General features: G+C 51.4%; 2 protein-coding genes across 4 annotated transcripts; both read left to right on the forward strand.

The window, feature by feature from the left end:
• The first annotated feature begins 103 nt into the window (after window positions 1-103).
• On the forward strand, window positions 104-6,023 carry CENPM (centromere protein M). Of its 2 annotated transcripts, XM_019614483.1 has the most exons (7): window positions 104-215; window positions 520-599; window positions 1,843-1,941; window positions 2,695-2,774; window positions 3,798-3,889; window positions 4,696-4,830; window positions 5,788-6,023. In XM_019614483.1, exons 1-6 carry the CDS (start codon window positions 159-161, stop codon window positions 4,819-4,821), a joined length of 534 nt encoding a protein of 177 aa, XP_019470028.1. In that variant the 5' UTR covers window positions 104-158; the 3' UTR covers window positions 4,822-4,830; window positions 5,788-6,023. The 2 variants fall into 2 exon arrangements, with proteins under 2 accessions (XP_019470028.1, XP_010708659.1); XM_010710357.2 differs by having other exon boundaries at window positions 4,696-6,023.
• Window positions 6,024-14,222: 8,199 nt separating this feature from the next.
• TNFRSF13C (TNF receptor superfamily member 13C) lies at window positions 14,223-17,894 on the forward strand. 2 transcript variants are annotated; one of them, XM_019614488.2, is made up of 3 exons: window positions 14,223-14,803; window positions 15,002-15,196; window positions 15,877-17,894. In XM_019614488.2, exons 1-3 carry the CDS (start codon window positions 14,674-14,676, stop codon window positions 16,188-16,190), a joined length of 639 nt encoding a protein of 212 aa, XP_019470033.1. In that variant the 5' UTR covers window positions 14,223-14,673; the 3' UTR covers window positions 16,191-17,894. The 2 variants fall into 2 exon arrangements, with proteins under 2 accessions (XP_019470033.1, XP_003202364.1); XM_003202316.4 differs by having other exon boundaries at window positions 14,270-14,803; window positions 14,999-15,196; window positions 15,877-17,891.
• The last annotated feature ends 6,171 nt before the right edge of the window (window positions 17,895-24,065 follow it).

The raw sequence follows: 24,065 nt of genomic DNA on the forward strand, positions 1-24,065 counted from the left end.
CCGCAACACCCGCAACGACCGCAACGCCAGCAACGCCTCGCCGCTGACGTCACCGGCGCGCTCGCCGGCGAGCGCGCGCTCGCGCCGCGCGGCCCCGCCCCCAGCGTGACGTCACTCGAGGCGGCCATTTTCAAATCGCCGCGCGGCCGGCGGCGGGGATGGCGGTGCTGCGGCCCTTCGATAAGCTGCCGGAGCTCAACTGCGCCACCATACTGGTACGTGTGCGGTGCCCCGGGAGTCCCCGGTCCTCTAGCTCTTTCTCGGCCCGGATCGGATCCGCTGGCCCCTCCTCATCCCCACGGTGGGCATATCCTCGGCCGTAACGGCGGCGGTAGCCTCGCCCCTCCTCCCCCTTCGCTGGGCCGTTGTATGCAGATATGATCCCGCCCGCTCCGTCGGGATTGGCCGCCGGGCTGCTGTATGCAAATGAGAGGGTCCATCCCTTTGCCGGGATAGGCCGCCGAGCTGCTGTATGCAAATGAGATTAACCCTGTGTGACCGCTGCCTGTCGCCCCGCAGCTGGTGGGCGCGGAGGGCGGCCCGCAGCAGCAGCTCGCCGAAGCCATGCTGCGCGAGAAGAAGGACTTCAACATCAACATGTGAGTGAGCGGGGGGGAAGGGTGGTGCTGGTCCGCTTCTTGTGGTTCTGTCCCACTAATGCACGGCCAGCTTTCTGGGAAAGAAGTTTGGTTGTCACTGGAAGCAGGGATGGAAGTAATTGCCACTTTCACATCCCATTTCCTAATTCCTACAGGCATTGCAGGGTTTTGTGTCCCCTCGCACTGACACCTCATAGCGTGTGTCTGGAGGCTCCTGGCGTTTCTCTTTCCCCAGATATCACCATCAGTGTGTGGTGGTGTTTGTATTACAGCATGCCTTTTAGTCACACTTGGCTCATATCTTGTGCTGTTTTGGAATGCTTCTGTTCAGTGTTTCCTTCCTTGTTTATAGGAAACAAAACACCTTCGTTCAGAGACTGGCAGACAAAGCTACAAACTCTGCGTGGATAAAAGAAAACTGGGGCAAATAGTGCAGTCTCTAAGACTAATTGCTACAAGTGGCTCTCTCCAAGGAGGCCAAAAGCAGTGTTTCTTATTTGTCTTCTAGAGATTAAGCATGTTGAGAAAGAGATGGAAATTTTGGGAGTTTTGTTCTTTCAGTCTATCTTTTTTATGATCTTCCAAAAAATGTGGTGCTGTTAATATTCTTCCCTGATCCCTTCCAACCTTATCCATTCTGTGATACTCTGTACACTACAGATGCCTTTGGAAGGGATACAAGCCCTGTGTTTCCTCCCACAGCTGTATCAGCAGTAGCACTGTGGTGTGAGAGAACACCTGAACTATCCTTGTAACTTCTGAGTGAAAGGAGGAGTAATGGTATCACAGGAACACTGAGCTCTTCCCCAGTTGCACTTCCCCTATAAAGCTATACAAGCGATACGTATCTGATTTCTCACTTGAGAAAGCAGTGAGTAGCAAAATATACTCATGGAGCATCTGAACTCGCTTCATTGGGAAGGTCTATTAGGAGTTAAGTGCTATGACTGCTATACACATCTATAAAGACAATTTTTTTTCTAGGAGTCTTTTTATGTTAAGCCTCCCATTATTAAACATCTGGGATTAGTAAGTACGTGGTTGCTGGCAGCTCAGAATAGGCTTAAGAGAGAGATAAGAATCCAAAAAAATCTCTGTATCTCCTTGGTGCCTAATTATTTCACAGTTAGCTGGCTTCCTGGTTATGTGCGATGTGGTGTGCTGCAGTGGCTGTGTGGTTATGATTAAGTGGATGCTGCCTTGCCAAAATATTTGTTAAACTGGCAAATTTATTTTCTTTCAGCCACCTTGCATCGTCCCTCCCCTTACCTCCAGAGAGGGATCACCTTCGGCCCAGGATAGATCTGATTGCATTTGTTATTGACATCAAGAGCAAATACAGGTAAAAGAAGGGCATAAATACAAGGGAGCAAACTGATATTCTTTCTTGAATTCATGCCTAAATCTACATTTTTATTGTGTTGGAATCAGTGGATTTTTTAAACCCTAGGACTTGCTGTGATAGAACATCTCTATGTAATAATCAGCCAGCTGCTGTGCCCGTGTTCCCATTTCACTGGCACTGCTGGCCATGTGGCATCAGCTCTGCGTAAGTCTCCAGTCAGAAAGGAAAGGTCTGCAGGGGCTGATGTCTTTCGTCTCATATTTGTGTCCCCAGGCCATAAGCAAAGATTTGCTAGATAACGAAAGTCAGCATCTTTTTACTTAACTTTTGGCTGATGATCCTGGGCTCTCATTTACCAAAATGACAGGCCCAGCTGCATGCTTACAGCACAGATGGTGCTGCAGAAATGTGTGGGTTTGCTTTTCTGAAAGAGCCTAAGGAGTGCTGAAGTCTCACTGGATGTTAATGAGTTTGGACGCTTAGCGTTCGCAAACCTTTTAGGACACAGTTCAAACTAAGCCTAACTGTTGAGTCTTGAGTAGAAAGGATATTTTATGGATTATTAAACAGCTGTGGGTAGTCTAGAGGTCCCTGATGCCATGCTCTTAGCGCAATTCTGCTGGCTCACAAATCAGCAGATGTTAACATCACGGGTTTTCCAACTGTGCTTCTGGAAGTTATTCCTTTTGTCCTCATGCTGTGCTGGTTTTACCTCCCTGTCCAACTGGATTGTCTGTGCTTTTCTGACAGCTTGAAGAATGTTCAAGCTTCACTAGCTTATGTGGATGTCAGATTCTTCCTGGGAAAAGTGTGCTTCCTTGTCACAGGGGGTACGTATGGCATCTGCCCCCTCCCTCCCCTCTGAGCAGAACAGCTCACTATTGCGTTCCTTAAAGCAAAGAAATGGCTTAATTTGAAACTGAACAAAAGCGGCCAGTAGATTTATCAAAGCTTTGTTTGAATATATCTGAGCTCATTTGCTTATTTTTTTCCTTGGGTAAAACATGGGTTCTCTTCTCTCATTTGCCCTTTCCTTTTTGCTTTTGCCATTCAGATCTGCTTTCCCTCATTCTTGAATACAAATTGTGATATTAATTCATAATTATTTTTCTGTGCCATTCCAGAATGCTGTTGTATCTGTTCCGGCAGATCAGTCTTAACGATAGTCTCAATTAGCATTGAGGAGCATATGATACTGTGGTAATAAAATGAATTTAAGTGGATGAGCTACTAAACTATTAAGTATGGTTTTTAGTACAAGACTGTGATCCCTGTTGTGTGCTGTCTGGCCCCATTGTGTCTCATATAATTCTCTCTTTCTCTCTCTCCTGAGTGAAGAGAGTACTTTCCTGCATCACTTCTCTACTTTAGATCTGAGGAACTGAGAGGGCCAGCACATCTTGTTGGGTGTTGTAAAAGAAGTGCTGTGTCCCTGGAATTTAGGGTTCAGAAGGCCTAATTTAGGGTGAGAAAGAGCTTTAGTGTAGTCTTGTGCTACGTTTCTCCTGATGGAGTGAGGCCCTTGGAGATGTGAATGCTCTGTCAGGCCTTCTGATTAATGAGTGAAAGATTCTGTCCTGCTGATAGAGTACTGTCTGATCCCTTATCCCAAATGTTAACATTGCAGTACTCACTAATGTGGCGATACTGTTCCTGCTGTCAGTATTATGGAAGACTTCTGTGCTAATTCCATTGTGCATCTTGTACCATTCTGTTTGTACTGCTCGCTGTTGCTTTACCTTCTATGATGCTGTCAAAATTAGCTGTGGATCATTTTGTACATGCAGAATTTCTTGGTACTTTTCTTCACTGGATGTTGATAATGGGACTTGTAATGCAGAAAACTTCTGTAGTTGGCAGGGTGAACAACTGCAGTGTAGAGATGAATGCCATCTGGAAACTGGGAGAAGACTACTGCAGTCCTGTGATATTCTGTGAGCTAGAGGTGAGTTGCCTATTTAGCGTCTGAAGGGATTTTGGGAATTCTGCTGCTCTCTGATCTTCAGTAACATCATTATATTAGAAATAAATATACATACGTATGCTGTTGCCACATGTAAGTGGTGTCAGAGACCAGACTTTCTGCAAGAATAGATACAAGAGTCTGACTGTCCTTGAAATGGGTCTTGAAGATTTCCTGCACCTTCTGGTGCTACTTCAAAGCCTCAGAAAACCAAGCCCAGGTTATGAAAAGCTTCTCTGATGTGCAAAGCCTTGGTACACTTGTTCCTCAAAGCGTTTTCTCTTTCTGGGAGCCCCAGAGCTGTTTGCTGTGTGTCCTTGCCCACACAGTGCTCCTGTTAGCCAAGCTTTGTTGCTTCAAATGCTGTTTTGTAGTATGAGTTGCTACTCTTTCCAATTATCCACTTGGTCTGAAAAGCTGACAGGAGTTGGCATGCAGCAGTTGCACCCTTTACTTTTCCATTTAATAATCATTACATCATCAGGGATTGGTTCCTTATCAGCAGATAATATTTGTGCCTTTGGCTGTCCTTCTGTTTGCTGCTGCCTCTCTCAGCAAATCAGAATCAGTGAGTTTGAGCACTTGAAACTTTCTTAGGGTTTTCAGCTGGCATAACTCTGCCCCTCCTTTAGCATTCAGGGAGTAAATGAATCTCATGGGTGTTTTCTGTAACTAGCAGCTCTGAATCATACTTAGAGCTGGTTCCAGTTTTTTCTTTATCACGGTTAATCACTGCTTTTCTTTTTTTTCCCCCTATTGATTAAGTAACTTCTCTGTTCTGTTTCCAGCTGGAAGGGATACGAGTTGCCACCGCTCAGCGACTTCTCCGGATGCTACAGATCTGTGCTGGTCGTGTACCAGGAGTTTCTGCCTTGTACTTCAGCTTGCTGATGAGGAACTCTGCTGGTGATTAGCCTCTTGATGTGAGAATTTATCCAGATTCATCATTTTTTCTTTACTTCCAGGCGTTTGAGCTGCTGCAGTTGGAATTGCATTGGGAAGCTTTCTTGCTGGATTTATTACAGCCACTCATCCAGAGCTGTTTGTAGTTGCTAGTCTAACTTAAAAAACAAAAACAAAAAAACTTTGATTCCTATTGAGTGAATAAAGTATAGGTGAGGAGAGGATAGTTTGAATTAGGGATGCCTACCTGTTGTTACATTTGAATGCCACTGTGTGATGGATTTTGGATTTCAGCCACTTTGCTAGTGGCCAGGAACAGCATATTCTCCTGATATTCTCTCAGTAAAACAGGCAGCTAATCCTAGATGCTTCTTACCATGGTTGAGTGTCTTAATTTCTGTAGGCAGCAGGTGAGGCAGCAGGTTTCTGCTTCCTCTCAACAGAAATATAGCACCTTGGATTAATGCGGAACCTCACTGCAGATTTTGTTTCCCCACCAAGAGAGTAACAAGGGAGAAAGGCAGTCCTTCAGCTTCAAGATATGCTGCAATTGGCAGTTAATGATCCAGCTGTGTGAGCATCTGCCCACTGAAGGGCTCAGCATTTCCATGCCTGGCACATAACTAGGAAGGAAGGGACTGAAGAAGATATCTAGCACTTTAGCTTTCTTTTAAATCTTTAGACAAAAAGGCTCTATCTCTTATGCCCAAAATAATTTGATTTGAACAGCTGTGAGCTGTGCTGCTGCAAGTCAGCTCCTGCAAACCAAGGAGAGATTTTTCTGAAGATGCCAAACTTTCTGCGAGTTAAGAAATGAGGAGTGCTGTAATAGATGTGGCAGTACTTGGGTTCCAGCCTTTACAGGCAGGCCACAGTTGGAGAAACATGCAGTTGCTACAGAAAATCAGCCCCTGTTTCCAAATTAAAACCACAGAACTGTTTTGTTGTTGTTTTTTTTTCCTCCCTCATGCTCCCAGAGAATCAAATCTGAGAATAATGGAAGTTGCTGGCTTCCAGCAAGTCTCTGCAGACTGGGCAGTTCAGCTTCAGAGAGCTGCAGGACTGCACTCTTCCCTCTAGCATCTGTAGGGCTGAGGCTCTGCACTCTGCAGCTGACTCGAGGTGAAGGCCAACTGGACTATAGCAGTGTACTGAAAACACACAGTGACTCTTGCAAGTTGGGCATACGATGTGTGCAATTGTTTAACTAATAGCTTCCTATCAGCAGTAATTCATGCCTTATTCTTACTGCCTGTCAATAGTGTGTTTTGGAGTTTTCAATTAATAAAATATATAATATTAATTTGTGTGATTTCTTTGTTTAGGTGTGTGGGGTGGGCTCTAAAACCTATCAGTGCTTTTCCCGATTAGACCAGGCTAAGGAACTGGTCCTTGCTGGCATTTCAAACGTCCTGTGAGTTGTGACTTAGTAGGCTGCAGTCACTGCTTCCACCACATGGTGGTGGCAAAACCTTTCAAAATACGATGCTTCCGTGAGCTGAATTGAGCCACCTTACAGAATAGGTTGTTTCTTGAAATACTGGGCTGTTTCTTATCCAGAATTGCATATCAGGTAGAAATTAAGTTCTGACAGAATCTGTTAAGCTCTTCTGCGGTTTAACTTAATCCTTAATAGTCTGCTTTAATGTTCCTAGGTGCGGAGCTGTAGCTGCATGTGCTGTTTTGCTTAGCTTGTTTCTGACATCTGTCTATGAGCAGGAGAAAGCAGCATTGCAGGCTTAATCAACTGTGAGTGTTGGCAGTCCTTGCAAAGACAGCTCAGCAAGACACAAAGCCTGTATCCTTGCTCAGAGGACACACAAATCCCAGCTCCAGTTGTATTGTTGCTGGCAGGGGAGCGATAGGTTGTTTGTCAGCTGGAACAAAGGAGCTAAACCGCTCAGCTGTGTTATGGTGTCCAAAAGGGCTGGACTATGGCTAAAACCCAGAGGAGAAAGATGTGTGAAGTCTCATGGCCATGTAAGAAGGATGGGGAGCTTAATGGGTTTGCCCTACTTTCAGCTTGCTTTGCGATCCTGCCAGTGCCTGCAAGGACTTTACCACCAGAGACTGAAACACCAGTTTCTCTGTTGGTTATGCTGGCTGAGCTTCACTCTGACTTTGGGTTCCTCTGAATAAATGAGACCGTGTTTCAGAATAGTCTGGTTTCAATTCGCTCTCAGTGTACAGGTGCAGTCAGGGGAGGGGAGGAAGGCCTGTGGCACCAAATGAGAAAAGAGTGATTCTTGTGTGTTCTTTGCAACTGCTCTAAGGTCGGGAGACTTTCATCTCCTTGGCTGCTCTCTGGTTCCCCCTGAAAAATCCTGGGCTTGGGTAAAAACCGTATTTTAACTGGTGAAAATGAAAATTTCTTTGGTTCACCCCATGTGTTGCTGTCCAACACCTTCAAACATAGTGGATCAGATACAGTATTTCCTTCTACCACTTCCTAAGGAGAGAGGTACTGTTGGTACTGCCCACAGGTGGCTGAGTCCTAGCTGCTACAAAATAAAATCTAGTTCCTTAAGAGCAAACGTCTCACTTCACCTAGGGGCAAATATTTTTCTTACTTTTAGGAAAAAGTCTTTAATAGAACTGGCAGGGGAAGTGGAGCGTATCTAAGAATATGACACTGTGTCTCAGGTCCATCATGTTTTACAACTGAAAGTCGTTGGGACACATCTAAAGCTACAGCTACAACTGTGTAAATACCTCTAGGAACTGTCAGCTATTAGTTCAGACAGGACATAACAATGCTGAGCAGACGAGGCAGCCCCCACCTCGATGGAGTAGCCAGTGCTAATATCTGATAACGGCCTTATGAAAGTAGCACTTGGATTCAGAACAGAGGTTTGGAGGGCCTGGAGTTGAGTTAAGGCTACTCACTTAGGTTCTGCTGTCGACTTCAAACATCACAAAAGAGCTTGTCAGCCTAGCTGAAACTTAAACTAATAGAAATATTCTGGATTTTTTTTTTTAAATCTTTCTGTGCCTCGATTCCCTATTTCTTTGGAGGTCTACAATGAAAAATCTCCCTCTCTCCAGCAAAAGTACCTGTGAGCTTTGCCACTTTGGCTACTTTACTTTGTGGACATATTTTTGTCAGTTGTGTGCCAGTGAAATTAGTGTAAAAGCAGTTTGATTAGCATAGAAGAGCTTACACCAGTTGCACTAAAGTGAGCTTTGGTCATGCAGCGCTGAGTGAGGCTTTAATGAGGACTTGCCTGCTGCTGCAGTGTGACCCACGGGAGGAAGATTTTGTGTCCTCAGCCGGCTGGCTGAGCTGCTCATGGAGGTGCTCTGTAAGAGATTTTAGCACAAATGGGCACAGTTAGCATTAGCTGCTTGGATTATAGCTCTCTGTTGGCCCAGGTTTTCCAAGAGAAGCTTTTTTTTCTGCTGGGTTTGCAACTGCATTAGTTAAATCAGACCAATTTTTAGGCATAATAAGACACATGGTATGTTCGGTCTGTGTTATCAAGGGAAAGAAGCTGTGTACTGTTATGGGGCCTGGAGTAAATGATCTCTGTCCTGCAACAGCAGAGATAACTCAGCACAGGCAATTTGCCTGCCCTCCAAACCTTGAAACTGATGGTAGAGATTTAGATTTGAGGCCAGCTCTTGTATTAGCTTTGGAGATCTTTGGTTTAACCCAAGTGTCTTTACTTAATGAGATCTGCAGTTGGTAGAGGCTTGGCTGGGATAGGGGGGCAAGGAAAGACTCTGCTGTGCTGCCCTGAGTTGCAGAGCCGTGGCAGAGGTGTCTGGTCTGCTGCATGCCTTGGAAAGAATGTGAAAGCAGAGGAAGTGTTTCCTTCTGTGGAGTTTCTGGCCTTTCTTGACTCTATAGAAGCTCTGTAGGGCTCTGCTCAGGTCAGACCCCAGCTGCTCTGCCTCCTTCTGCTGGCCCAAGTCACCTGGCAGCTCCCCCTGCTCACCGAGCCTTCTCTGCTTCCCGCCCTGCGCTGATGTGCCACGTCGCTGCCGGCTGTTGATCAACTGCCACTTTCTGCTCGCTGACCAGCTGTCCTTCACTGGTGGGGAAAAAGGATTTATATGCAAGAGAGAGCAAGAGCTGGCACAGCCCAGAGCTGGCGCCAGAATCCCTGGGCTCCCTTGGTCTCTGTAGCTGATCTCTTGCATGACTCTGGGCACGTGTGTTAAATCGCTGCGCCTTGCTGGCACTGCACATGAAACAGGAGCTGCCTCCTCTGCAGTGGGAGTGAGTTGACATTGGCACTGTGTTTTAGTGTCCTTGGGGCTGCAAATCTGGGCCGGCATTGTCCTGATGAGCAGAGTTTGATGTTTGCCATCATTCTGGTGTAAGGTAAAGGAGTGCATCTGTGCTGCTTGGTGTCCATCCCTGTGGCAAGGGGGCTACAACCAAGCTCCTGCCCTTCTCATGGAGTATTGAGTTCACCCTTCTCCTGGGGCAATGCAATGTGGTTGAGTTCTGTTGTGAACCGGCCCAAACCCACCTTCTGAAGCACTGAAATTCCCCGTGCTGAGGAATTGTCCTTGAGCTGGCTGGTGGGAGAAATCAAAGTCTCTGGCTGTCTCTCCCTCACCGTTAAATATTAATACGGCACGGAGATGCAAGGCAGGATGGATCCCCTCGGGCTGGCTTGGATGTGACAAGCTGGAGCACAGGAGCAGTGGCATGCGGGAGGCTCGGGGGGTGACGTGCCTCGCTCAGAGCCCCCTCAAACAAGCAGCTCCTGGCCCACGGGCTTCAGGAGGGGCTGCCACGTGCTGTGGTGCTGAGGTCCCCTTTGGGCTAACCGCGTCACGAGGGGCCGTATGGCACGGCTGACTCTGCAGGCGGCCACGGAAGCCATGGCCATCCTTCTCGCTGTGTCCTTGGCAAGAGGAAGTCAGCGGTGTGTGAAAGAGCCTGTGCTTTACATACGCGTCCCCACTGGGCCAGGTGCAGCTGCGGGCTGGGTGCAAGAGCCCCGGGGGTTCTGCACGTCACAGGAAGGAGCGCTGAGGTGGGGTGAAGATGAAAACAAAGAGAGAAGCCACCTCCCCCTGGGAAAGCTGGTCCCTGTGCGTGGGCTGCTGTGTCCTCTGTCCCCCTGCATCCTGTGCTGCGGTGAGCTGTGCCTCGAGCAGCTGAGGCATCGCTCTCAAGGGCGGGTGTTCTGTGTGCAGGAACCATGCAGGGACATTGCTGTGAGCACTGGCAATACCTAAAACAGCCCAGATAAACGTGCCATGTTGACTTCCATGCTCTGGGGCTCATGGCGTGACCCACAAGCTCTTATGGAGGCTGAGGGGCCCGTGAGATGCTGTTGTTATTGGCAATGGTCAGCTCAGAGCTCTCCTCGCCTCTGTGCTGGCTGCTTGCCTCCATTTGACAGCAGTGTTGGCATCACCCCAGCATGAATACACATGGCTTTTTTCCCCTACTCTGCTCCTTCTTTAGCTCAGCAGAGCTGACAGATGTGGAGCCGGAGCTGTGTTCAGCTGGGTGCTGTCTGTAGCTACCTGTGGCTCTCTGCACAGCCATGGACCAGCACTACTTGATTAAACCTCATCCCCCTGTGACTCGGGGGCTCTGTGCTGATCAAAGGTGGTGGAGCTGGGGAAGCTCTGAGGTGCTGAGGTGAAGGGCAGAGGAAGGAGTCGTCGGCACTGTGGACACAGAGGTGCCACAGCTCTGCCTGTCCCTACCCACTCCCAGGCTTCAGAAGTCCCAGCAAACTGTATCCACAGCTGTGCAAGCAGAGAATCCTAAAATCACAGAATCATTTGAGTTGGAAGGGACCTTTAAAGGCTGTCCTGTCCAACTCCCTTGCAATGAAGAGGGACACATACAACTCGATCAAGGTGCTCAGACCCCCTCCAGCCTGACCTTGAATTTCTCCAGGGGCGGGGATCCACTGCTTTTCTGGGCATCTTGCCCCAGTGCCTCACCACCCTGATTATAAAAACCTTTTCTCCTTACATCTAGTCTAAATCTCCCCTCTTTTAGCTTGAAACCATCTCCTCTTGTCCTATCCCGACAGACCCTGTTAAATAGTCTGTCCCCTTCTTTCTCATACCCCCTTTAGACAGCAAAAGGAGTGAAGCATAGCAAAGCCTGGTGCCTGGCCTCACAGCACCCCAGCATCCATCCTGCTGCTGCGTGCAAGCTGCTCCTGGGGAAACGCCGAGGAGCTGCTTGTGTGCAGATGTTGCATAATGCTGACCTACTTTGTATACAAGTTGGTGGGCTGGGTGGCGTTTGCCCCAATCCTGGTAACCCCCTCTGGGGTGGGTTATGTCCTCTGCCCCGTGCCATGGGTGTAAGCAGATGGGTGACATCCCCCAGCCCACACACCCATGATGCATGTGGGCTTTCACCTGCACCAAACTGCTGCTAGCATGCTGAGCTTTGGTGTGGCTTTGCTCAGCCACTGCATGGGACTAATACGTAGTGATGGTGTCCTATAAATTATATAGGCGGTACGTTCACCATCTGCTCTGCGTTGAAAGCCAATTGTGATTGAGACCTTCTCCCTCCCCAAAGCTCGACTTGATTATGGGCCGGGTGTGCGGATCTCCTGTAAGCAGTTCTGATTTAATCAGGTAAGGAGGAAAGTTTGTAACCAGGTTGTGATGTTCCTGCACCCAATGCAAGAGCTGAAGCGCCATCCAGCAACGTATCGCCAAGAGGATGTGAGTAAAAAGTGAATCTGATTTCATGCTAATGAGGCTCTAAACTGAGTGAATATTGATTGCGGTGGTCATATCAAAAAATCGAAATAGCAGTGCAAAGAGCAAAGGAAACCCCAGAGTGATTCATATGAGAAGGGGAAATAAAGAGAGCCATGGGGGAAGAAAGAGTGTGAGGGGGACTAAATTGGTCTGCCTAGCCAAAAGCAGAGGGGATTTGAATCAGATTATCCTCATTAGATGTCTCTTTAAAGCATCATCAAGCAAAATGAATGGTCCGAGGGAAAGCTCGCAGGCATGGTGTCTGTGATTATCACCAGGGATTTGCAGTCCTAGTTAGCTAGCTCAGAGACAAGATGGTTAAGGGACTTAAAAACTGCACTGCCCTCATCCTCTATATTTTTCAGTGGGGTGGTGGGGGACACTGCATGGATGCACAGTTGCAACTTGTGGCGGTCCATCCCTCTGTGTTCTGTGGGTACTTGGAGGGAATGCTGCCAGCAGAGCCTGGGGCCGGCTGCGTGGTCGTGCCAAGCTCACTGCTGCAGGGCCTTTTGGGCTCAGCAGCCACTCACTCCCCCACCCCATTCCAGCTTGGGGCCACGCTCGTGCCCAGCCACGTGTAGCTCTCTCCTTTTGCTGCAGCCTACATCGGTGCTGCAGGGCTGCAAAGAGCTTGAGGTTGGCATCCGACCGTCCCTGCAACCAAACCCGCCGCACAGCATTGGCTCAAGCAGCCCAGGGTGCAACCAAAAGCCAAAAATCAAAATACTGGCAAGGGGTGGGAGGTCATCCTCTCACCTACCCCATATGCAGGTGGCTGTGGCCAATGGGACAAATGTGAGCTGCACGTGTTAGAGGTTTGTCCTGAGGTCAGTGGGTCTGCTAGATAAACACCTCTGTAACCAACATGTCATTGGGTTTCCGGTGCACGCGAGCACAAGGTGTACTTTTGGTGGATATTTTCTGACACAGACAGCCCTGAGAGCATGTGTGAGTCACTGCACCCGCCGTGGGGCTGCAGGAACCGCTCATAGAGGGATGGGGATGAGGGCCGGCCCTGCTCCTGGGCTGGAGCGTGCAGTGTGGAAATACAGCCCTCTCCAGCTCCAGGATTGAGCCATAACTTTTAAATAGCTCTTTTGATATTTTTGCTGGTTTATTTGTTTAATAAAACCACTTGGTTAGCTAGGCTTCCCAGCTCCCGGGGCACTCATTTCTCTGCAAAGATAAGAAAAGCACATTTCCTTATCCAGTGAGTCATTTTTTCTGCTCTTTAATTATGCATTTATGCTATTATCAAGCGCCCCTAGATGCGAGCAGCCCATCACCACTAACCAGCCACCAGGTCCTCACTGTCCCCACTCCCAAAGCTGCCACGAGGGCCGGAGAGGCGGAGGCTGGAGCCCTGAGCGCGCAGCTCACACGTGAGCGCTGCCGGGGAAGTCAGCGGTGATTTTCTCCATGAGTAAATCCTGCAATGTGCGAGTTGAAACATCATTTTCCTGGCCTGGGCACGAGCAGACGTGCATGGAAGGAAATGGGAACGAGCAGTGGGTGACGGGAGAGGGACAGAAGATGAGGGATAGGGAGATTTAGATTGGGGATTTAATGAAAACATTTTTTGCTGTATAAGGAGAGTGAGACACTGGCACAGGTTGCCCAGAGAGGTGGTGATCCCCATTCCTGGAGACATCCAAGGTCAGGCTGCAGGGGCTCTGAGCACCCTAATCGAGCTGTAGGTGTCCCTCTTCATTGCAAGGCAGTTGGAGTGGATGGTCTTTAAGAGTCCCTTCTAACTCAAACGATTTTGTGAAAAAACAGCTGGCAGCAGGCACAAACCTGTTGTCTCAGTGGAGAAGCAGTACCTATGGGTACCTGAGGCAATGCAGAGGGCACTGAGTTCACCACTGGGCCCTGAAACAAGAGAGAAGTACAGGGTGTGCTCGGGGAGTTTGCTTTTGAGTCAGGCAGAAGTGGAAGAACTGAGTCACCGGGCCAGGGCTGCGCTGCTCTGGGGGAAAATGGAGCCATGCGGGCACCAGCCATGGACAACAGGAGGCCGCTGGGCTCTGAGGTGGAAGGGGAAGTGAAATCACCTTGGGTGTGGAGCTGGTGGGCAGCAATCAGTTTTGGTCACAACTTTCACTTGCCCAGCCAACGTGCCCAGAGAGGAAGAGGCTGTGCTGGGAGGAGCCTGTGGGCTGCAGCGGGCAGCAGGCAGGCCTCCTTCAGCAGAGTGAGCCGGCATTGTGTCCGGGTCCTTCCCTTCCTGTGGGATGAAGGAGGAAGGGACATAATGCTTGTCCAGTTTAGACATTGAGGGAAAAATTTTCACTGAGAGGGCAGTGAGACAGTGGCACAGGCTGCCCAGAGAGCTGTGGGTGCCCCATCCCTGGAGGTTCAAGGTGGTGGGAGGCAGCCCTGCACACAGCACAGGGTGGGACTGGGTGGGCGTTGAGGCCCCTTCTGACCTAAAATATTCTGTCATGGAGAAGAGACGCCTGCAAAGCAGAAATACACCCCTTACATACTTCAGATCTCAACCACCAGGATTTGACATATGGATGTCAGTGGCAGGGAATCTCTTGCTCATGATGAGAGACACCTGAGGCCCTTCACGGTGTATTTAGTCCTCTCTGAGGGTTTTGGGACCAGACTTGTTCCCAGTTACTTTGAGCAGAGATAGCTCCAAACCCCTGAAGAATTGGAGACATGGCACCAAGGGGCTTTGACACTTCTTGCCAAGAGCCTAAGCTGGTGATATGAAGGATGTTGCAGGCAGGTTCAGCCCTTTTGTGTCGGTCTTGGAGTGAGGCAGAGCACCCGACCCTGGGATTTCTGTCCCACAGCTCATATGGATACCGGCCCACCATGGAGCTTCTGCAAGGGGATGCCAGCAAGTATCCTGGTGTTGTAGGCTGGGGTAGATCTTAGACACTCAGGGGCTGGGGGTGACATCAGCTGGGGAGGTGACACCAGTGGGCCAGGGCAGGACAGATTTTAGCATTACATTTTGGAGCAGAGGGGCTGTCAGTGGGTACGTTGTTGGCCTCCTCCTCCTGGACGAAGATCCGCCCCAGGGGAAGTGCAGCACCCGGAGCCCCAGGGGAGCTGAGGCAGCTCGACAGACTGCATCTCCCTCTGCCACCCGCCCTGGGGCTCTGCGATTTCACACTCAGGCGGCTGCTCTACGCCAAGCCATGCAGGAGCGCTCGGCCATGGCCTCCCCAGGAAAAGCAGACGGCAGTGCCTCCTGCCTCTCCTCCCAGTGCTTCGACCCCCTAACCAGGTCCTGCGTGATGTGCTCCGAGCTATTTGGGGACAACACAAGTAAGTGCAGCCAGGGTTGGGTGGTGAAGGGGGGTTGGAGGACGCTATGGGGTGGGCTTGGAGGGGACCTCCTGTAGGTCGTGGTAGAAGTGGAGATGGAGATGGAATGGAGCTCCATGACTGCAGCCCCACTGCTGGGAGACCTTGGTAATGCCATTTTGCCCCTTCTGACCCTGCCGACATTTTGCACCACAGCAGAGCCTGCCCCTGGAGTGCCCAGTTCAGACACACTGCCCACCATCCCCTCCATGGACCTGTCCAGCAGCCTTCTGATCTTTGGGATCCCTGCACTGGTGGGGCTCCTCCTGGCTCTGGCTGCCCTCTGGGGCTTCCTTGCCTGTAAGCTGGGGAAACGGAGGAAGAAGAGGAGGAAGACGGAGCAGGAGGTTGAAGGTAGGAGACTTTGTGCTCATGCTCACTCTATTGGCTCCTTGGGTGGCTCAGATTTCCTATATCTTCCTTGGGGTGCCCCAGAGATCACCCCTCTCCCCAGGGCAACATGAAAAGGACTCAATACGCAGTGGGAGCCATGTGAATTGGGGTACCATGGTGAGCACCCCACAAGGTTTTCCCTCTGACACCAGAGCACCCTCTGACATTTGCATGCCACTGCCACCCCAAAGAGTTGACAGTGTCAGAGACAGCCCTTATCAGCAGAACACAGAGCACCAAGCATCTTATGGGGTCATCCCTGAAGACACCATTGTTGGGGCAAGGGATAGAGCTGTGCCTCTCCCCACAGGGCACTTCCAGGAGGTGAAGTCATTGTGCTCCACCAGGGATCCCCAAGAACAGTACTGAAAACAAAAGAGGGAGAAATCCCACGACAGCAAGTGTGGGGAGGCACGTGGCCATTGCTACTTGTAAACAAGTCTATTTTTAAATGGGAAGCAATCATGCCGGGTGCTTGCTGCTAGCACGGGCTCACAGGAGGCTCGAGGCACAAGTGCACGGCTGCACTTCCCCGATTACATTTTGGGAGAAAAAAATGTGCTACAAAGCAATGTGGTGGGGAGATCCCTGTTCCAGGATTTTCTTCACAGCCCCTGACCCCACTTCTCACCCTCTCTCAGAAAGCCTGGGTGATGCCGGCCCCCTGCCCAGCTCCAGCTGCTTGGATGTCAGTACTCCAGAGGGGAATGCTGACCCAGCACAAGGCCCCTGCCCACATCGCAACGGAGGTCTGAGGACGCCCAAGAGGGATGGAGCAAAGCGGCGGCCGTGCTGCCAGGGTGATGCCAAGGGTGATGTGGTGCTGCTGGCCACTACCTGGCCCCACCATAAGGAACACGGCCACGGCTTCCCACTGCCGGCCACTGAGCTGGGAGCTGCTGCATTAGTCACCACAAAAACCACCCAGGAATGCATGGGTGAGGAGAGACTGTGACAGCCATAGCCCTTCCCTAGGGGACAAAGTCTTGCATGGACATAAGCTGCACCAGAACCGGGTTTTGCATTTTATGTTTCCCCATTTTTATGGAGTCCCAGCCAAGCCTGCAGTCACTAGAGGAAGCCCAAGGATTCATGCTGTGTTACCAATAGCTGCTGAGCTATGGAACTCGGGAGTCCAGATGGGTCTGCTGCTGAATGGGGCACTTATAGGGACACGGGGCTGGAAGACCAGCAAGAGGGGAAGCAGGGAGTTCCTTTAGGACCAAACCCCATCAACATTAGCTCAATTATTGCTACTGACCAATGGCTTGGGGCATTATGGAAAAAAGCTCATCCAGCATCTGCTCTACGCACAGTTTTGCTTCTCCTGTCCCCTTCATGCTGTGACATCTACATCCCTGCTCCCTTTAGGCATTGTTATTTGGTGACAGGCACCCGTGGGCAGTCATGGGAACTCCCTCTGCATCTTGAATGCCTGGGGAATGGGAAACAATTCGTCTTTTTGAGCAGGGAGCAAGGGAAAGAATTGTGGAAATCTGTCTTTGCTCTGAGCAATGGTAACTGAAGTCAGTGAGAACCAGAGGCAGGCAATGGAGACTGCTGGTCGGGAGGAGCACTGGCTGCAGGAGCTTGTCATGATGGCCCCAGACAACCATCGCTTCAGCTCACAGTGGCTGCAAAAATACTGCATGTCACTTGTGGTGACAGGACTCACAGTGATGGATGTACCCGTGCTGCACACAACCAAGCAGGGAGTGATGCAAGCGTGGGAGGGATGACTTAATTTATGTGTGTGTCTTCAGGGGGCTGCTGTGCGTGAGAATTGACCAGCAGCGCCAGTCCAAGGCAGCTCAATGGCCATGCTCACGCATAAGCCAATGGCTCACCTGTGCAAGAAGCTTTGGGAATGAAGCTAGCAGTGCTGATTATGCTCTCTCCTGAGATCCCAGCTTTGCTCCTCATCCACCACTTACTCTGGCTTCCTATGTCACCAGCACCAATGTCAGTCCCACACCCCAGCTAGAGGATTCTCCTCCCTATCACACCCTTCAGAAGATGGAGGACTCTGCCATCCTCAGTCAGTGGCCATGGAATCCAAGGATTGACCAGTGACATTGTATCTAGTGGCATTGGCTCTGCAGGACCACGCAGTCTTGTTAGAGGGTGATGCCTCCCTCTTCTCCTTGCCACAGATGCCGAGCTGGCTTTGCTGCCTTCATCCCAACAGGGAACCATTTGGGCATATGAGCCTATATTCTTCACCACACCTCCTCTTTCAGACCTAAACCCAATTCCTGGGATGAGCCTTGCTCCAGATAATGCCTAACACATCTCAAGACGTGATGTGTCCCCATTGCTGGGGATGCAGTCTCTGCACATCTTATTAGGTGGAAGTCCATCAAGTCCAGCCCTGGGAACACTCTGAACACCTCTAGGGAAGATGACTCCATCATCTTCCTGGTTGTAATAGAAGGACCACTGAGAGGCAGAACAACCTGCTTCATGGACAACAGGGCTAGGAGGCAAAGGGAGCAGTGGGGCTGCATCTCCCCTTCCATTTCTTACAGCTGTGACATATGGGTGTGGTTCAGATTCCACACCAGAAAATAAACTGTAATCTTGTCGAACAAAGCACCTTTTTCTGCTCAGGCAAGGGTTCTGGCTCTTATTTCTTCAGGTGTTTCTCCTTTGCAGGATGCCATGGTGGGGTATTGGAATGGGCTGCTCAGGGGGGTGCTGGGGTCACTATTCCTGAAGGTGTTCCAGAACCACGTGGACATGGTTAGTGGGCATGGTGGAGATGAGCTGACAATCAGTCTAGGTGATCCTAGAGGTCTTTTCCAGTCTTGATTCTTTGATTCTATGGGCACCAGTGGGGCAAAAAGTGAGGAAAGCCCAGGCTTCCCCAGGTTGTGAGGGGAAGATGTCTGCTGCTCGTTCACCCTTGGGTGCAGCTGCACCAACTCAGGCCCACTCTCACATCGCTCTCCCCCACTCTCCCCTCACTCTCCCCTCACTTTTGTGAGTCAGGATCCCCAGAGGACACTTACAGTGCCACCTTGGGCTACCTGCCAGCAAAGGGCACCGCAATCCTGCAACACGTTTCTCTGCAGATCCATGTGGGATGCCACACTGTCCCCATCCAACCCAAGAGCTCTGCATTTCTGTTGGAGAAGGATTGCCCCCTCCACTCACTGAGCTGGAAAGGGCCCCATCTTATTCAGCTGTTCCCCAAAGTGGCTGAAGAGGGAATGCTGCCCAGCTCCGTGCACTGTCTGTCTTGGGACACAGCCTTACCAATGCTGCTCATCAGCATCTGTAGTCCATAGTCACTACTACTCCGTAATGACAGTCATTAGGGAGAGCGAAGCTGCCTCAGGAATGGAAGCGCTGATGGAGTTTGGGAGCCAGATGGTGTTCGCACTTAAGGAAAGACTGAAAAAAATACCAACACAAAAACACACACCAAAAGCCACTCCACTCCAATCAGCCTCCATTTCCTTCTCTCAGTGTCAGTATCATTCTGGTCCCACACATCTTCTGAAAGGATGCGCTGGGAGATGATGAAAGCGGTATCTATGTTGGTTTTGGGAGCTCCCCTTGGGTGCCACCTGCCCCAGTGACACCTGGGGGGACACAGATGGGCTGCAGGCATCTCACTTGAAGCAGCACCCCCAGAGGGAAATCCCCCCTCTGGCCTCAAGAAAAGCCACCTTGGGTTGGGTGAGAGCAATGTGCACAGAGCTGGGCTCCTTGGGGCAGGAGGAGGGGCTGCCATGGGGCCCCATGGCACAAGGGGTGGGAAGTGAGGATTGGAAAAAGGATGCTGCAGCCCCAGTGGGTCTGTGGGAGTGAAGGGAGAAACGGGGATGGCAATGGGGATGGGTTTGGATGGGATGAGAATGGGGATGAGGATAGAGATGGGGATGGGATGGGAACAGGAATGGGAATTCAGATGGAATAGGAATGTGGTGGAAACAGGAATGGGAAATAGAGAGGAAATGGGAATGGGGTGGAGATGGAAATGGAAATAGAAATAAATATGGGGATGGATATAAGAAAGGAAATGGGAATGGGATGGGACTGGGAAATTGAAAGAAAATAGGAATGGAAAAATCAGTGAAAATGGAGAGGAAACAGAAATGGAAATAGAATCGAAAGGGAAATGGAAAGGAAGTGGAATGGAAATGGAAGTTGAAATGAAAGTGGGGTGGAAGTGGCATGGAGTGGAAGTGGATCTGCTTCCAGCAGCCCCCCCTGAAGGCACCAGCTCTGGTGCCAGCAGCACATCACTCAGCCCATCCTGTTCTGAGGCTGCTCCTCTGTCTCCCACCCTCCTTATTCCATTTCCCCTTTCTCCTCCACCTCCGCGGGGGCCACAGGGCGAGGAGGGGGGCACCGACCATGTCCTTCCAGCAGCGCTGCGGCGTCGGCCGGCTGCTGGCAGCAGCTATTCTGGGCCCAGATCGATGGCAGCGGCGGCACTGGGAGGGGGAGAGCGGGGCTGGGGGACTCCGGGGAAAAACCCTACGTCTGTGGCTGAGCCCGATGCTCTCAGCCCTATTTACAAGCAGGGGCCGCCTGCGGTCAGGGATGAGTGAATGGGATTTTTTCAGGAGTTTCCCCCATCCCTTCCTGCTGCCCAAAGGGTTTCAGTGCAGTCACTGCCACCATTCAGTGTCGACAGATGTGATGCTGAAGGCCACAGCAATAGCATATCCTGGCTGCAGGCGATGTGGGCACAGAAGGGCAGGAGTGGCATGTTGGGTGGGTAGGGAGAGGTATGACCCACGGTCATGGCTCCCCAGGAGTGCTCCTTGTTTGCTCTCCAACTCCTTAATAATTTATCTCTGCTGAAACAAACTCAGCCAAGCAAACTTCATGCCCCGTAGTGACACCGCCAGTTATTAAAAATAAAATAATAAAAATTCCCCAATGAGTCACTTAAGATGTACATAATCAGCTCCAACTACAGCCGTAGTGGTGTTCATGAGTCGCTGCTGAGTGTGGGGAGGGCAGGGCTGGGGCTACATCCCCCTGCTGCTTTTCCTAAAATGAATACACGGGGAAGGGTATAAACCCTGAGTGTCCCCATGGACAGATGGCAGTGATTGTAACACACATTGGAGGGGGGCCAGAAATCAGCCCCAAACTTGATAGGGGGCAGATCCCTGCAGGGGTGAGGGTCCTACACTGGAGGTCCCTGTGGGATTGCCACAGATGGGGGGAAACATGGGCATGGGGATATGCAGGATGATATAGGGGGATGTGGTAAGATGCAGGGGATGCAGGGGGATGTAGAAGAACATAGGGAATGTGGGGCAATGCAGGGAAGTGTGGGGGGATACAGGGAATGCTGGCGATGTAAGGATGCAAAGGGATGTGAGGAGATATGGAGATGCAAAGGGATGCAGGGCATACAGCAAGGATGTGGTGAGGTAGTGGGGGTGCAGGGATGTAGGAGATACAGAGAGGATGCAGTGGGCTGCAGGGGGATGTGATGAGATGTGGGGAGATACAGAGGATGCAGAGATGCAAGGGATATAGAGAGGATGTGATGAGATGCTGGGGATGCCAGGATGCAGGGAGATTTTTGGGGATGCAGGGGGGTGCAGTGGGCTGCAGGGGCTGTGTGCAGGTGGGGGGGCTGCAGGAAGCCCACCCGTTGGCTTGGCCCTCACCTCTCTAACATGTGGCCCCATGCAGCCATTCTCCGCACAATGCCAGCACGACTGGCTGTGCTTCTTCTCAAGTGCTGGGAAAGCAAAGGGCATAATTTTAGGAGAAGCGTGTGAAATCTGTTCTGGCAGATCATCCAGAGAGCTTTCCAGCGAAAAGAAAGCATTAACATTTGCTAAAGGTCCCTGCAACAAAGCGAGCGGTTCCCAGCAGGCAAATCCCACAGTGACCGGGGGTTTGGGTGCTGTTGACCTGTAGCACTTGGGGTGAAGAGGTGCAAAACCCCCTGGGTTGTGGATGGGGACAGCTGGCTGCAGACCAGCAGTGCTCTGGGGATGCTCCGGGAGTGCCCTGGGGTTTGGATGGTGCTTCGGCACAATACGGCTGTGCAGGGGAGGGAAGCAGGAGGGCTCCCGGGTGCGATGATCACAACCAGGAGGGGGCACTGACACGGTGCTGTGTCCTCGCCGCGTCTCCTCCGTGTCCCAGCCCCCTTTCCCCCCATCCCACTCCCTCAAGATGGATTTAGGGGAAAGGAGGGGCGAAACCCGCAGCTCGTGATTCATCCCTACTATATTTGCGCTTATTATTAGAATGATGAAAACACAGTCGGAGCTGGAATCGCAGATGTAGGAAGGAGGGCTGCCACTCCGGGCAGCGCAGCCGCTAGCTCTGGTGCTGCAGGATTCCACCCAGCGAGCAGCAGGGCCGTGCAGGTGGATGCATGGGGTCCTGCGGGGACAGCTGCATTGGGTACCCGCTCTGCAGGACGTGGGGCTCAAACCTCACACCTGCAGTCTCAGTGCTGCGTGAAGCCCAGAGTGATGTGGGATGCAGCACGCATAGCGTCAGTCCTTTGGGATCGTGAAACAGTGGGTGACCCCCACCGGTCCCCAGAGAGGTGACGGCACCCCTATTTCCGTCTCTGGCCTCGCAGGGAACATGTGGGAGGTATTTTTATCCCACTGCCAGCTCCCTTAGTCACCGATGCTTGCTTTAAATGGGTCAAGAGGGAATAAAGCTGCTGCAGCCCTGGCCTGTCTGAGAGCACGTGCACCCGTGGCAGCCCCGCAGAGCCAGGAGAGTTCTGCCCCGTTTGGGCAGCATCAGCCCCGATTAACATCTCATTAAAGCCCAGTGGGAGAGGGGTGACACATTTTGGGGGAGCAGGATTGCCACATACACTGGGCTAGAAGGATGCTGTGGGATGGGTCTAAGTGTGCAAGGAGAGCCCCCGAGTTTGCATCTGTTGCCAGCGTGGGTGCAATGAGGCACAACAGCATTTGACATCAGTGACCCCAAAATTGCAGTGATACTCCAGGGATGTGGGAAGACATCATCGTGAACTGGTGACACTGTGACACGGTGACAGCCTGGTGGGGATGTTCATCCCATTGGGAGGGCAGGAAGCAGGCGGGGAGCAGGGCCACGGCATTGTGCCCTGAGGAGAAGCAGCGGGAAATGTCTCCTGATGTGGAAGATGGTGAAAGGGCTGCTCAGGTGTTGTTAATTCTCCAAACCTCATGGAGCAAAGCAGTGCTTCAGGGCAGAGCTGACTTGCAGGTCCACGTGGGGTTACCAAAGGCCAGAAAGCAGCTGGCCAAGAGTTGGAGGTGGAAAAGGTAGGAAAAGACCTCTAAGATTACCTAGTCTAACTGTCAGCCCATCCCCACCGTGCCGACTAACCATATCCACATCCACACAGTTCTGGAACACCTCCAGGGATGGTGACTCCACCACATCCTTGGGCAGCCTGTGCCACTGCAGCACCACTCTTTCTGAGAACTTTTTCCTAGCATCCAACCTGAAATTCCCCTGGTGCAACTTGAGGCTCTCGTTCTATTGCTGTTACTTGGGAGCAGAGGCCAACCCCCACCTCGCCACAACCTCCTTTCAGGTCACTGTAGAAAGTGATGAGGTTTCCCCTGAACTTTTTCTCAGACTGAATAACCCCAGTTCCCTCAGCTGCTCCCCATCAGACTCGTGCTCCAGACCCTTCACAGCTCTGCTGCCCTTCTCTGGACACACTCCAGGGCCTCCATGTCTTTCTGGTAGTGAGGGGCCCAGAACTGAACACAGCATTTGAGGTGCAGCATCACCAGAGCTGAGTGGTGACGGACGGTCATCTCCCTGCTCCTGCTGGCTGCACTATTGCTGATACAAGCCAGGATGCCATTGGCCTTCTTGGCCACCTGGGCACACTGCTGGCTCATAGTCAGCCAAGTACCAAAAAAACACCCCCTGATTCTTTTCCTCCATACAGCTTTCCAGCCACTCTGCCCCAAGCCTGTAGCAATCTGGGGTTGTTGTGACCAAAGTGCAGGACCCAGCACTCGGTCTTGCTGAATTTCATCCCGTGGGCCTTAACCCAGCAATACAACCTGTCCAGGTTGTGTAGGGCCCAGTAGGAACTATCTACCAGATCAGGCAGGGCTGCGTGCAGGCATCTCCCCACACTGCCCTGGCATGGCCGCTGTGCCCGTGGAGCTCTGCCAGTCTGCCACGGAGCCGGCACACCGCACGCTGTTCCTGGCCATATGGCTCCAACCTGAGCCCAGTGAGCTCGGGCGGATGGGATCGCTCTGCTGCCCTCCTGCATCCCCAGTGCTGGAACGTCGCTCTGTGTGTGGATGCTGGGGTGGCTCCAGGGGGATCTGTGGGGTCAACACCAAAGGGACATATGGGGTCTATGCCCCCCCCACGTGACGCAGCCAGGTTTAAATGCTGATTCCCTGTGCAGCCCACACTGTATGCATTTATTTTCTTTTTTTAAAAAAAAGCTCTCGCTTTGAACAAATTCCCTCCCGACCCTTCAAGAAGCTGTTTGGGTTTGAACCCGATGCCGTTGGGAAGCGGGGAGTTTGCACATCTCGACTTCAGAATGTTTGCAATTATCATTTTAATGGCAAACGCACATATGCTCCCGCAGTGTATATAGGGCACTGCGCGGTGCGGTTCCCTGCAGCCCATTCCCAGCCACAGCACTGAGCGCAGGCGGGGGAATAACGCCCAACTGTGTGTGTAGGGCTGGGAACGGGGCTGCCATCCCCAGCGTTTGCCCAAGGCCAAGAGGTGACATCGAGAACACCGTGCCATGGCTCTGCGTATTGACGCCCCTTGGATGAGGAGCCCGATGGAGCCCCAACCACCGTCACTTGGGGCCGCAGCCCCCATGGGGAGGCTCGCAGGG

The sequence above is a fragment of the Meleagris gallopavo genome, chromosome 1 (assembly GCF_000146605.3).
Source record: "Meleagris gallopavo isolate NT-WF06-2002-E0010 breed Aviagen turkey brand Nicholas breeding stock chromosome 1, Turkey_5.1, whole genome shotgun sequence".
Lineage (NCBI taxonomy): Eukaryota > Metazoa > Chordata > Aves > Galliformes > Phasianidae > Meleagris > Meleagris gallopavo.

What these genes read in the sequence shown, in the direction of transcription:
- CENPM (XM_010710357.2), top strand. Translation starts at nt 159, where the DNA reads ATGGCGGTGCTGCGGCCCTTCGATAAGCTGCCGGAGCTCAACTGCGCC. An exon ending in GACATCAAGAGCAAATACAG is followed by an intron (nt 1,942 to 2,694) that starts GTAAAAGAAGGG and finishes CTTTTCTGACAG; the next exon opens with CTTGAAGAATGTTCAAGCTT. An exon ending in GTGCTTCCTTGTCACAGGGG is followed by an intron (nt 2,775 to 3,797) that starts GTACGTATGGCA and finishes AAACTTCTGTAG; the next exon opens with TTGGCAGGGTGAACAACTGC.
- TNFRSF13C (XM_003202316.4), top strand. Translation starts at nt 14,674, where the DNA reads ATGCAGGAGCGCTCGGCCATGGCCTCCCCAGGAAAAGCAGACGGCAGT. An exon ending in GCTATTTGGGGACAACACAA is followed by an intron (nt 14,804 to 14,998) that starts GTAAGTGCAGCC and finishes TTTGCACCACAG; the next exon opens with CAGAGCCTGCCCCTGGAGTG. An exon ending in GACGGAGCAGGAGGTTGAAG is followed by an intron (nt 15,197 to 15,876) that starts GTAGGAGACTTT and finishes ACCCTCTCTCAG; the next exon opens with AAAGCCTGGGTGATGCCGGC.